We start from the raw sequence: 12,588 nt of genomic DNA on the forward strand, positions 1-12,588 counted from the left end.
ACTGTATCCGTACATATCAACAAGAGTCATTCACTAGACTATATCTGAAGGAGGGAGTCATACATTAGACTAGCTTTGAAGGAATGATCTTCCCGGCGAGTAACTGAAAGAGTGGTCGGGATGAGTCGTACATTAGGCTGTATCCGAACTCGATGTATTGAGAAGTGTTTGTAAGAGATGGGCTTAAAGATGCCATCATACTTGGATAGATTGATTTGATTGTCGATCGTCTCAACACCGTGTGCAGTAACTGATTTAGATCTTGTATTGTCGATCGTCCCAATACCTTGTGTAGTAACTAGTTTAGATCTCGTATTGTCGATCGTCCCAGTACCTTGTGTAGTAACTGGTTTAGATCTCGGAATGATCGTCTCGGTACCTTGTGTAGTAACCAATTTAGATCTTGTAATGTCGATCGTCTTAGTACCTTGTGTAGTAACTGATTTAGATCTTGGAATGATCGTTTCCACTATTTGTATTGATGATTTTAGATCTTGGATTATTGATCGTCTTGGCACCTTATGGGGTAACCAATTTAGATCTTGTAATGTCGATCGTCTCAGTACCTCGCGTAGTAACTGATTTAGATCTTAAGAAGATGATAGACTTAGATATTTGAATGTCGATCGTGTCAACACCGTTCGTAGTAACTGAATTAGATCTTTGAAGGATGATTGGGTACGAAAAGATGCCCTTCAATGAGTTTGATAAGACTTTGTCGAAGACGGGCTTGCGGATGCCGTCTGAAAGAGATATTTCTCAGAGGGTCATGCTTTCAAAATATGCACCTGATAGGAATTTTCAGAATATCCGGGGTTCGAGCTTCCGGAATGTATATCTGATAAGAATGTTTCAAAAGTCTGGGGGTCAAGCTTCCAAAATATGCACCTGATAGGAACTTTCAGAATATCTGGGGTTCGAGCTTCCGGAATGTATATCTGATAAGAATGTTTCAGAAGTCTAGGGGTCAAGCTTCCAGAGTGTGCATCTGATTGGAATTTTCAGAATGTTCGGGTTCGAGCTTTCGGAATGTATATCTGATAAGAATGTTTCAGAAGTCTGTGGGTCAAGCTTCTAGAATGTCCATCTGATTGGAATGTTTTAGAATATCCGAGGTTCGAGCTTCCGGAATGTATATCTGATAAGAATGTTTCAGAAGTCTGGGGGTCAAGCTTCCAGAATGTGCATCTGATTGGAATTTTCAGAATGTCCGGGGTTCAAGCTTCTGGAATGTATATCTGATTGGAATGTTTCAGAAGTCTGGGGGTCAAGCTTCCAGAATGTTCATCTGATTGGAATTTTCAGAATGTCCGGGGTTTGAGCTTCCGAAATGTATATCTGATTGGAATGTTTCAGAAGTCTGGGGGTCAAGCTTCCAGAATGTTCATCTGATTGGAATTTTCAAAATGTCCGGGGTTCAAGCTTCCGGAATGTATATCTGATAAGGTGTCTTCAAAATGTCTGGAGGGATATGCTTTCCAGAGTATATATTTGATAGAGATTGATTTGTTGATGGTATTTGTCTGACCGGTCGGTCGACCTGAAAGGCAAAGTCAGTTTTTATGCAATGTCACGATGCATGTATTATGTGATGAGTTTCTCAAAATAAATGAGAAACTTGCATGTTATGTATGAATCTATTATGAGGTACTGTATGCAATGTATGAATATGTTTATGATATATGATGTATGAACATGATTTATGCTATCTGGAGTATATTAGTGATTTTTCTTGATTGAGAAAATAAATCTCATATCATTGTGATTTTGATGTCTGATCTTGTTTTGAAGATGCTCAGCTGGGGATTTATGATTTCTTCTTGGGGATGAGAGCCATTTGAATGATTAATCCTTGATGCACCCTGACTGGGGATAAGAGAGATGAATAGACCCTGTTGGAGGAGGGATTGAAGATAGCTACTTGAAGATTACTGTGTGGGGATATGATCCTGTGACACTGGCTCTGTGGGAAGACATGGATACCTTGAACATTACCCCCAGCGGTTATAGTAACTGTCATTCCTGAACTTGTATTGATTGGAACACACCGATGAGTATCGATCGAAGTGTCAAACTGGCCTTGCATAGCATTGCCCTAGCTATTAGGGACTTTGAAGAGATTCGCCTCGCGAGGACTTTATGAGATGTGTATTATGGATGACATGCCCCTGATTGTTTGGCATTCTTGAGAGATTCTTGGAATCTTGTCCTGATTGCCCCGGATTGATTGGACAAACATGTCATGCCCCTTGTAGGAGATGTTACTTCTGAAGTGATTTTGTCTGTCGGGATAACTGTTAGTCATTAGTCATACCCTGTGCAAATTCTTCCTGTTGCTAACATTTGAAATTATGTAGCAGAATATAATTAATAATGAATTCATGATGCAATGCATATGTCTGTCTTGAGTTTTAGAAAAACATTAAAACAGAAGATGTAAAAGTGTGATGTTTGTAAGAACGTGATATCAACTTAGCATTTATGGCAAACCTTAAGAAGTCAGGATACCTTTTTGGTGACAGTATGCTTTCGAACTAACCATGCTTCAGTTAGGACTTTCAAGGGTTGTAACGTGGCTTGGTTCACGGTTTAAGAAACAAAGGATAAAGGCTCAAAGTTTATTTGTACCCATCCCAATATTCGTGATGTTCTTCGATCCTATACTCAGTTGATTTTACGTTTAAGTCTTAGCAGAGCATGGGGTCATAATATTGACATTTGATGGTGGTTAAAGCACCAACAATTTATTTGGACAGGCAGTCATCCTTTTTTGTAATGTTTTCTTTTGTCGAGGATTTGTAGTGACCTCTTTTTTTACTTTGTTATCCGTAACTTTTGCCTGAACTGTTTATTTTGAGATTACAGTCAGCAGGATGTTTTGACTTTTGATAAGTCTCCTTCATAGGTTTTAACTTAACAGCTTTTTCTTTTTGGCGGATATTGATTGCCTGACTTGATGGTTGCGGGAACCCATCATTACTTGTGTAAAAACAACTTGTATAATTGAGTTAACTGAGTAACTACCGCCCCAGGTTATGATTAAGGGTTTTAATCTGTAGGAGAAAGAAAACTTCCACTTCTTAGGCTCAAAGTAGGTTGACGAGGGATTAACATCCTTATATCTCCACTGTTTAGGAATTGAAAAAATGCATGTTCATCGTCAGCATAGTCCGTTCAAAAGCATACTGTATGAGGTTGCGGTATCATTTTCGTCATCCTCCCTCAAAAGGTTTACAGCTTAACAGGAGTTGAATAACACAAACAAAATGCAAAGTAAAGATACAATTTAAAATGAGTGATAGCGAAATAAATTATTCAAGATAAACATATGCAATGCACTGATGATGATTATTAAAACAGATAATGTCTATCATAAGTCAAATGTTTAAACAAACAGGATAGAAGTTGCAAATGAAAGTAAAGCTAATGAGCCAATAGTCCATCCTTCTAGACATTAATCAGTCTTGTCATGATTAGGCATGGGAGCAGTGATCACCATAGGGGTCTTAGGAGGATTGAACTTAATTTCAACAGCATCGACCATGTCTTGGATCTTATTCTTTAATGCCCAGTAGCTATTGGTATCGTGCCCGGGACTATTGGAATGGTAGGCACATCGCACGTTTGGATTGTGTTTAGAAGAGAAAGTGTTGATGTTTTGAGGAGGATCCTTCACAGTAATCATTCCTTCCTTCAGCAGATGTTGCAACGCCTGATCTAATGACATGTTAATTTTGGTGAATTGACGCTTAGGTGCATCTGGCTTGCGTCGTTGTTGTGGAACTAGTGTAGAGATCAGAACTGCCCCAACAGATTGGTTGTGTTAATTACGACCTTTCTGATTGTGCACAACATTAGCCATATGAGGTTCCTCAGGTGAATTGAAATCAATGATCTTGTCATCGATTAAGTCTTGGATATTATGCTTCAATGGTCCACAATCCTTTGTATCATAACCAGGACTATTCGAATGATAAGCACACCTCACCGAATACTTGTACCCAGGAGCAGGATTGGTAGGAAATGAATATGGAGGCAATAGGGTTATCAAGTTCTGATTGAGCAGTTGTTGCAGAACTCGAGACAGCGGCATGTGCAACAAAGTGAGTGATCGCTTAGGTTCAGGTTTCCAATTACCTTGACTGCATTACTGCCTATGTTGATCCCTCTCCTTCTTGATCAGAAGTGTATTCAATTCTTCTTGCCCCTTGGCCAAGTTGAGGATCATCACTTGGAACTGGTTGTTCTGAGCCTGAATATTTCTGACGAATTGCTCGAGATTCATGATGCTGAAATAAACAACGAGAGAGGATGAGAAACCTACTATGGACACCTGTTATGCGATGTTATGAATGCAAATGCAATGTTTTCAAGGATCTTTAAAGGATTTAGTTAGCAACATTAAAGAATGATTTGGTCGCATCTTCGTTCGAAGAACTTTGATTCTTGGATGTTCTTTTGGAATCAAGCTCACCATATCCAGTGGGTCATAGCCTCTGATTCGGGATACCTATACTTCTAAATTGGCTAGAGGAAAATAAATCCTCTTTCCCCTTGATTTGGAATTCAGTCCTTGATGAGAGCACCTGAAATTGTACGCCCTAAATCCCTAAGATCCTTGAAAGGGTTAGTTAACATGCTATGTTTATGATGTTATGATGTCATGATGTTATGCAAATGCAGTGCATCAGGAAAAGCATAAGGTAACAAGGACGAATGAGTCCTACACACAATTCCTGCAAGGAAATAGAAGGGTTAGTAGCACACACAAGCAAGTCACACAAGTGTCCTTAAGTTTAAAGGTTTGCGTGAATTCCATAGGTAAGTACCCTCCCCACTGAAGTTTAGTTGGTTCAACCTGTCCTAAAATAGTAACCGGGTTCTATGGTGCTCATATCCTTGATCTTTCTCGCGGGCATTATATCAACATGGCGCTCGAACGGCCAGCCAAAAACATCCCTAGAGTCCAATCTCAATGAGTGTAGCATCGAGTATCAACTAGCTTTAGTCAGGAATCCAAAGCCAGCCATCTCGCTACTTCCTATAGGCCAAAGTCAATTTCAACTAGGGTTCTAAGGGAAAATTAGTGCTTAATGACACTACATGGTAGCCTAATGTCTCCTCGATCATGTTCAAGGGCCATCAGAACCAACCAAAGTGTCACACTAACGGTGGCCACCAGATCAACCATATCGGGACGAGCCGTACAGTCTCCTTGGTCTATTGCCACATACCTAAGGTACACTAGATCCGGGTGTAGGATCTTTCAAACAACAGAATACCCAAAACAGCCTTTAAAAATAAAGCAATCAAATCAAACAAGTGAAAACATTTAAGTGAATCCTAAACTTTAAGGTAACCCCTCTTTTTTAAGTATATCCCCAACAGAGTCGCTAGTTATGTAATACTTTAAAGAAATGTTGCGGATAGCAAGAGTCGCCACCGACTTTTATTTTATCCAATTTTAGAAAGGCTAAAAGAACAGAAAAGACCTTTTAAAAGAGATTGAGTTCGGGGGGTAAGTTATACAAAGGGAAGGTGTAAGCACCCTTTGTATCCATGGTTATCCATGGGCTCTTAATTGCTTAGCTCACTTTTTGTTTTCAAAATGTTTGAAGTGTAGTGTGTGAATACGAAAAGGATTTGAATAAGGACTTTAACTTGAAAAATAAGTGTAGCCATTTTGAAAGTAATTTGAAAAGGAGTGGGAAAATATTTTTTATTTGAATTTGAATAGAGCAAGCATTTCAGAGCACCTTCCCTAAGAGTGAATCTTTCTTGTTCTTTAAGACTTTGATTTGAAAGGGCTATCCATACCATAAGGAGGGTAGGTAGTCTTTTCAATGGATGTATCGGGTCATCGAGAATCATCGTTTGCCATAAGTCTATTCATACCATAAGAAGGGTAGTAAGCCTTTAGGAAAGGATGTGAATAGTCATTTGTAGGCAACCAGTAAGGACACCTTAGCATTCGAAAGGACTATCATCATTTATCAAGGCAACATCGAGGGACGAGATCATTTTATTCGTAGGCAACTCGAAGGGACTATGATCTTTTATTCCGAGGGACTATGATGATTCAAAGGCAGCATATGCTAAGGTATCCCTACATCCGAGGGACTTGACTATTTTTGATCGAAAGGCAACATAAAAGAGGTACCCTAAAGGTGAGTGTATGAACAGTAAAATGAGTGTGTTAGATTCAGATATTTTATCTTGAAATTAGTGGGCTAACGGTTCAATTAACTGTTTTCACTCCCTATTTTACTAGCCACGCATTTAATATATTTACAGCAAAATAAATTGCGGAAAGTAAATATCCTACGCTATTACAAGGCTTCGGGGAGGGGGATTACATAACCAAAACGGGAAAGGCAGAAAATAAATGCAGAAAATAAACATACAACTATTACAAGACTTTGGGACAGTTACATAATAATTAATAAAATATGCGGAAAATAAAAAGCCTGATTACTATTACAACCCTTAGCAGTTACATAATATGAAAAACTATGAAGAAATAAAATACGGAAAAAATCCTAATTACTATTACAAACCAGGAGCAGTTATAAAAATTATAAAAAATTACGCGAGAAAGTAAATAGCGGACGAATTGAGAAATCGAGAAAGTATTTGAAGAAGAGGAGGAAAAACATTTGATGTCTAGAAAAATATTTTAAGTTAATGTTAATTGAATCCTAAATTAAATTATGAATATCCTAAATCTAATCAATTATTGAAGAAATTATCTAATTATTAAATCAAATCAAATTAAATCTAATCTAATTGAATTTTAAATTGAAATTTAGTCTTAATTAAAAAATCTAATCTAATCCTAATTATAGTCAATTAAAATAAATTTTAAGACAATTAAATTAAATTAACTATTAAAACTAAATGTTTTTGTGATTTTATGATTTTATGGATATTAAATGAATTAAACAAACTAATTAATAAAATTAAATTAATTAAACAAAAAGGTGAAAGAAAAAATAATTAATAGTCTAAACCCTAATCCTAATCCAAATTAGTTATGGGTTGATTTTAATTATGTGGTTAAATAAAGAAAATTGTAGAGAAAGAAGAAAGAAGAAAAAATTGACAAAAAGAAAGGGTAAACCTGGGGGTCGAACCCGAGTTGGGAAGGTGATTGGCGCTTGTATACCACCAGCTGTGCAAGCGTGCTTTTGGTGTTAGTGGATGGATCGTCGGCGGTTAAGGCGTGAAGGAGTGAGCGGATCCGGTTGATTCTGTGGTTCTAACAGAGTTCCACTTCTCTTTTGTTTTCCTCTTCTACATCTTTGGTAGATTATTTTCCATGTGATTTCATATTCTTCCCCATATGTATTCTCTCTTATCCATTCACACAAACAAAATCAAATCAAAAGAAAACAATATTTTCAGAACAATAATCATGGCCATCAATTGAACCAATAAAAATCTAACAAAAATAAAAAAAATAAACAACACCACCTGAGGGCTTCGATGGCGGTTTATGGAGGAAAGATGCGCGTTGAACCACTCGGTTCTACGGTTAGAGGAAGATGTAAGTTCTTGAGTTTCTTTTTGAAAGTGTTCTTGATGTTCTTCAACAAGCTATGAAGTTGTTATGATATTCATGAGAGAAAGTGAAGTTTGATCTTAGAGAGAAGATGGAGAAAATAATTTTTGTGTTTGTGAGAAGAGAGAGAGAGAGAGAGAGAGAGAGAGAGAGAGAGAGAGAGAGAGAGAGTGAGAATAAGGGTTAGAAAGTTGTTGTGAATAATGTGTAAAAATTAGTGATATTTATAGTGTAACTTAGGTCAACAAATATGTAACAAAAAAATCAAATATTAACTATTCATTAAAAGTTTAAATCAAAAATAATTTGATTGTGATCTTTTAAATGATTAACTAATATTTTCTTAAAAAGATCTTTACTTGTTACCCAAGTTGTGAAAAATGTTAAAAATAGAACAAATAAAATTAAAAACTTCCTTTTTTGGATTTTTTGAATATTTTATGATTTTTGGTGATTTTTTGACTAAAAAATGCATAAAAGTGAAAGTTGACTATCTTAAAAAGTGTCTATTTAATTAATGCGAAAATTTAATTAAAATAATAAAAAAATGCAATTTTTATGATTTTTGAATAATGGAAATAAAGTTAGAATTAAAATTAGAAAACAAATTTAAAAGGAGAAATGTTAGAAGTGAGATTCGAGCCCGGGACCTCTCGCTCATGAAACTTTTATCCTCAAATCCTTACCAACTGTGCTACGTCACTTATTCGAAATAAAATGACGTTTGCAAATGTATGAGGGCAAATTTTGGGGTATGACAAAGTGGGATAGCATTTCTATGGATTTCGTTTCGGATTTGCCGAGAATATTGAGTAATTGTGAAGCGATTTGGATTATTGTGGATAGATTGACGAAATCTGCTCACTTTATTCCGATTAGAATGGATTACCCGATGGAGTGACTTGCAAAGTTGTATATTGAGAAGATTGTGAGTTTGCATGGTATTCTGTTGAGTGTTGTCTCGGATAGAGATTTAAGGTTTACTTCGAGATTTTGGGAAGGTTTACAAAGTTCTTTTGGTACAAATTTATGTTTGAGTTATGCTTATCATCCGCAAACTGATGGTCAGACTGAGAGGATTATTCAGTTGCTTGAGGATCTTTTTAGAGCTTGTGTTTTAGAACAAGGAGGTGCTTGGGATAGGTTCTTGCCTTTGATTAAGTTTACGTATAACAATAGTTTCCATTCTAGTATTGGAATGACACCTTTTGAAGCTTTGTATAGTCGAAGGTGTAAGACTCCTTTATGTTGGTATCAATCTGGAGAGAGTGTTGTGGTTGGACCTGAGACCGCTCAAGAGACTATTGATAAGATTAAGTTAATCAGATAGAAGATGAAGATTTCTCATAGTCGTCAGAAAAGTTACCATGATAAGAGGAGGAAATCACTTGAGTTTGAAAAGGATGATCATGTGTTTTTGAGAGTTACTCCAGTAACGGGGGTTGGTAGAGCTTTGAAGTTGCTTAAGTTGACGCCGCATTTTATTGGTCCGTATCAGATTACCGAGAGAGTAGGTGAGGTGGCATATCGGATTGCGTTACCGCCGTCACTTGCTAATCTTCATGATGTGTTTCATGTATCTTAGTTGAGGAGATACATTGCGGATCCTCCGCATGTTGTCCAATTAGATGATGTTGAGGTTAGAGATAACTTGACCGTGGAGACATTATCTATGCGGATAGAAGATAGAGAGGTGAAGCAACTACGAGGCAAGGAAATCGCGTTGGTGAAGGTCAATTGGGGTGGACCGGCTGGAGAAAATGTGATGTGGGAGCTTAAGAGCAAGATGAAAGATTCTTATCCCGATTTGTTTGCTTGAGGTAAATTTTCTAGGACAAAAATCCTTTAAGTGGGGAAGATTTGTAACATCTCGATTTTTATTTCCTTATTTAATTATTAGGTGTTTATGTGATTAATTATTATTTGTGTGATAATTATTTATTTGTTATATTTTGGTGATTAATTGAATATGTGTGTTATTTAATTAATTAAGTGAGTATGTGAATACTAGTATATATCTAGTAATGGGCTTAATTAATTAGATTATAGAATTGGGTGGGTTAAGCCCAATATGTTAAAATGAATTAGTAAGGAGAACTAGGGTTTTAGAGACATAACAATTTTTGGAGAAATAGAAAGAAAAGAGGCTAGAGAGAAAGAGAAGAGAAAAAAGAAGAGAAAAGAGAGGAAATTGTAGATTCTTGAAGAAGAAGGACTAGAGATTCAAGGTAAGGGTGTGAATCCAAGTGATTATAGGTAGATATAATTGGGTAATGTATGTGGGGTTAAAAAATGCATGATTTTAGGTCGGGAGATTACTATTTCATGAGTTTTATTGTGGAATTGGTATGTGAATCCATAAATTATGTGAAATCTAACTTGTTATAATGATTCTATGTATGATTCTATGAATGGGTATGAAAATAGCATGTGATTTAGTGTATTTATATTGATTTTGTGAAACCCTAACTTTGGAGATTATGACAGAATCCAAAGAATTGATTTATGAGTTATGTTTGGATGTTTATCATTGATTATATGTGATGTATATGTGATATAAGCATGAAATTCGTGATAAAATCTGAACTGGAACTGATTTTGGGTGGAAAATGGGAGAAAAGGGTTTGCTGTCATCGCAGAAGAATTTCTGCAGAAAACACAGAGCGCACGTCGCGCGGGTCTGAGGGCGCTTGGTGTCAAACTTTCTGACTTAGCGCCCGTAGCACGGGTAGTAGGCGCGTAGCGCGGCCTGTACTAAAAATTAGTGATTTTTGATTCTTTGTTTTGGGATCCTGTATTCTTATGATTTAAGATGGATTTCCATGTATTTTGATAATTTATTCAATTATGTTTAGATAGGCTTCGGATCGAATTTACACATGTTTATAATACTTGATATATGTATGTATTATGGTGTGAATTGATGAATGATGATGCAATACATGTTAAGCTATGCTTGAATACATGTGATTGGTATATTGTGTGCTAATTGATATTTTGTTGGGATTGAAGTCATGTTGTGCAATGTTGGAATGTGATGTGCTCATGTAGTTTAAGAGGTTGAGATCGTCTTGAATGCATGAGTCTTGTTTTGTTGCACACTTACACTAGCATGAGTTTTGAAAGAGGCAATGTTGGGTAATCTTGTGAAGATTATTTTCTTGTCCCAAACCTAACGCAGAATGGGGTTTGAAAGCTTAACGCCGAATGGGGCTTTAGAAGTGGTTATCTAGTCTTAGAGATGGGCAATCGGCTTTCCAGAAATGATAACGGAGGGATCCACATGCACATCGCATTGAGTCACACTTGAGTCGCACGTTTCGGTGTGAATTGTTGTTGTTATGTGATATGTTTATGTGGAATGATGTTGTGGATATGCATATATGTGGATGTTGTGATGCGAGTTTTATAATTGAATTGTGTTTCATAATTGTATACAATTGAGGATTGTGGTAATTGAATATAATTACTTGAATTGTGGAGCTATGTCGTATGAGATAAACTTGTGAATCTTGATATATTATATATGATGCATGTTTTGCGAAGAGTGATAAATTTTCGGAATGTATTCTTGTTGTGTTTAACATTTCCCACTATTATGCTTATTTATAATGATTTGAATTCTCACTCTTTTGTTTGAATGATGTTCATTGCGACATCGCGCAGGTTCCGAAGAGTAGTGGTGCTTCGAAGGAGGCTTAGCTTTGAGTTTTAGATCTCCTTAGCGTGTTTTGACTAGGTAGTTATATTATGCTCTGGTCATATGTAACACATGGGATTTGGGTTTATTTTTATTACCCATGTTTTGATATTATGAGATATTGTTTTACTCATACGTATTTCCTATTTAGATATGATATACTATTAGTGAGTGGCCTTTGAGCCGAGATGTTGAGACATCGTGAATGATGTATGGGAATCATTCGAGCTTACCATTTTGATTTAATGAAATGATTATTCCGCTTGTGGATTTGCATTTTGTTTAATTCCGTGTTATTTGGAGATGACCATCGCATGTTTAAATGTTATTTTGTTTTAAAATGTGTGTAACGCCCTCATGTGGTGCATACTTGTTACTCTGATATGTGCAAATGAATGTCTTGTTTAGTAGTATTGTTTTGGGGGTGTTACATAGCCTCTCAATATTTCAACTTTCCTTTTTTAAGGCCCCGCTTAGTGTTTATAAAGAGATTGAGAAGGTTCAGAATAACTTCTTGTGGGGCAGCATCAACGGTAAGAGGAAAATTAACTGGGTTAGGTGGGATTTGTTATGTTTATCAAAAGTGAATGGCGGATTGGGTTTCAAGAACTTTAATGAGTTTAATGCGTCTCTTTTGTTTAAATGGTCTTGGTAGATTTTACAAGGTTCTAATGCGCTTTGGGTGAAGGTCTTGACTACGAGATACGGTAATTTGAGTCACTTAATGTTATCTGCTGGCTCTTGGTAGAAGGCCCAATCTAGGTCCAAATGGTGGGCGGAGCAGTTGAACATCGAATCAAATTTTCTTCTACTGTCTTGACAATTAATTGTGAGTTTTGTCTGGGCGACAGAAGGTTAATTCCCTTTTGGAGCGCGAAATGGCTGCCGGAGGGAAGTTTGATGGATTTATATCCTGCTTTATTTGCTGTCAATATGGAGAAGGAATGGGATGTATAGAGTATTGTAACACCCGGTATTTAATTAATTATTTAATTAAATATTTTCAAATTATTTCGAATTTAATAGTTGAATTTATGGAGTGTTGAGAATTGTTGACATGGGTTGTTATGATTAATTAGTCGATTAATTAATTGATTAAGTTGTAGAAATAGTATTGAAGAAATACTAGATTTATTATATGGACTTAATTAAGTGATGGTGGTAGTAAAAGGTGGGGTGAGAATGTTAGGCCCAATAGGTTTAATGAAATTAGGTTAAGATAGGGATTAGGTTAATTATAAAGGAAAAAGTCTTGGGGAATTGGTCATGGGAAGTTGCAGAGAAGAGAGAAAATAGGAGAGAAACTCAATCCCGTTTTTCTTGCAGC

At 36.3% G+C, this 12,588-nt stretch overlaps 1 protein-coding gene across 1 annotated transcript; it reads left to right on the forward strand.

Moving 5' to 3' along the window:
- Nucleotides 1–8,894: 8,894 nt before the first annotated feature.
- On the forward strand, nt 8,895–9,380 carry LOC131649547 (uncharacterized). The gene is made up of 2 exons (XM_058919306.1): nt 8,895–9,071; nt 9,147–9,380. The coding sequence occupies exons 1-2, from the start codon at nt 8,895–8,897 to the stop codon at nt 9,378–9,380; spliced, it is 411 nt and encodes a 136-aa protein (XP_058775289.1).
- Nucleotides 9,381–12,588: the final 3,208 nt, after the last annotated feature.

The sequence above is a fragment of the Vicia villosa genome, linkage group LG2 (genome assembly GCF_029867415.1).
Source record: "Vicia villosa cultivar HV-30 ecotype Madison, WI linkage group LG2, Vvil1.0, whole genome shotgun sequence".
In the NCBI taxonomy this organism is placed as follows: domain Eukaryota; kingdom Viridiplantae; phylum Streptophyta; class Magnoliopsida; order Fabales; family Fabaceae; genus Vicia; species Vicia villosa.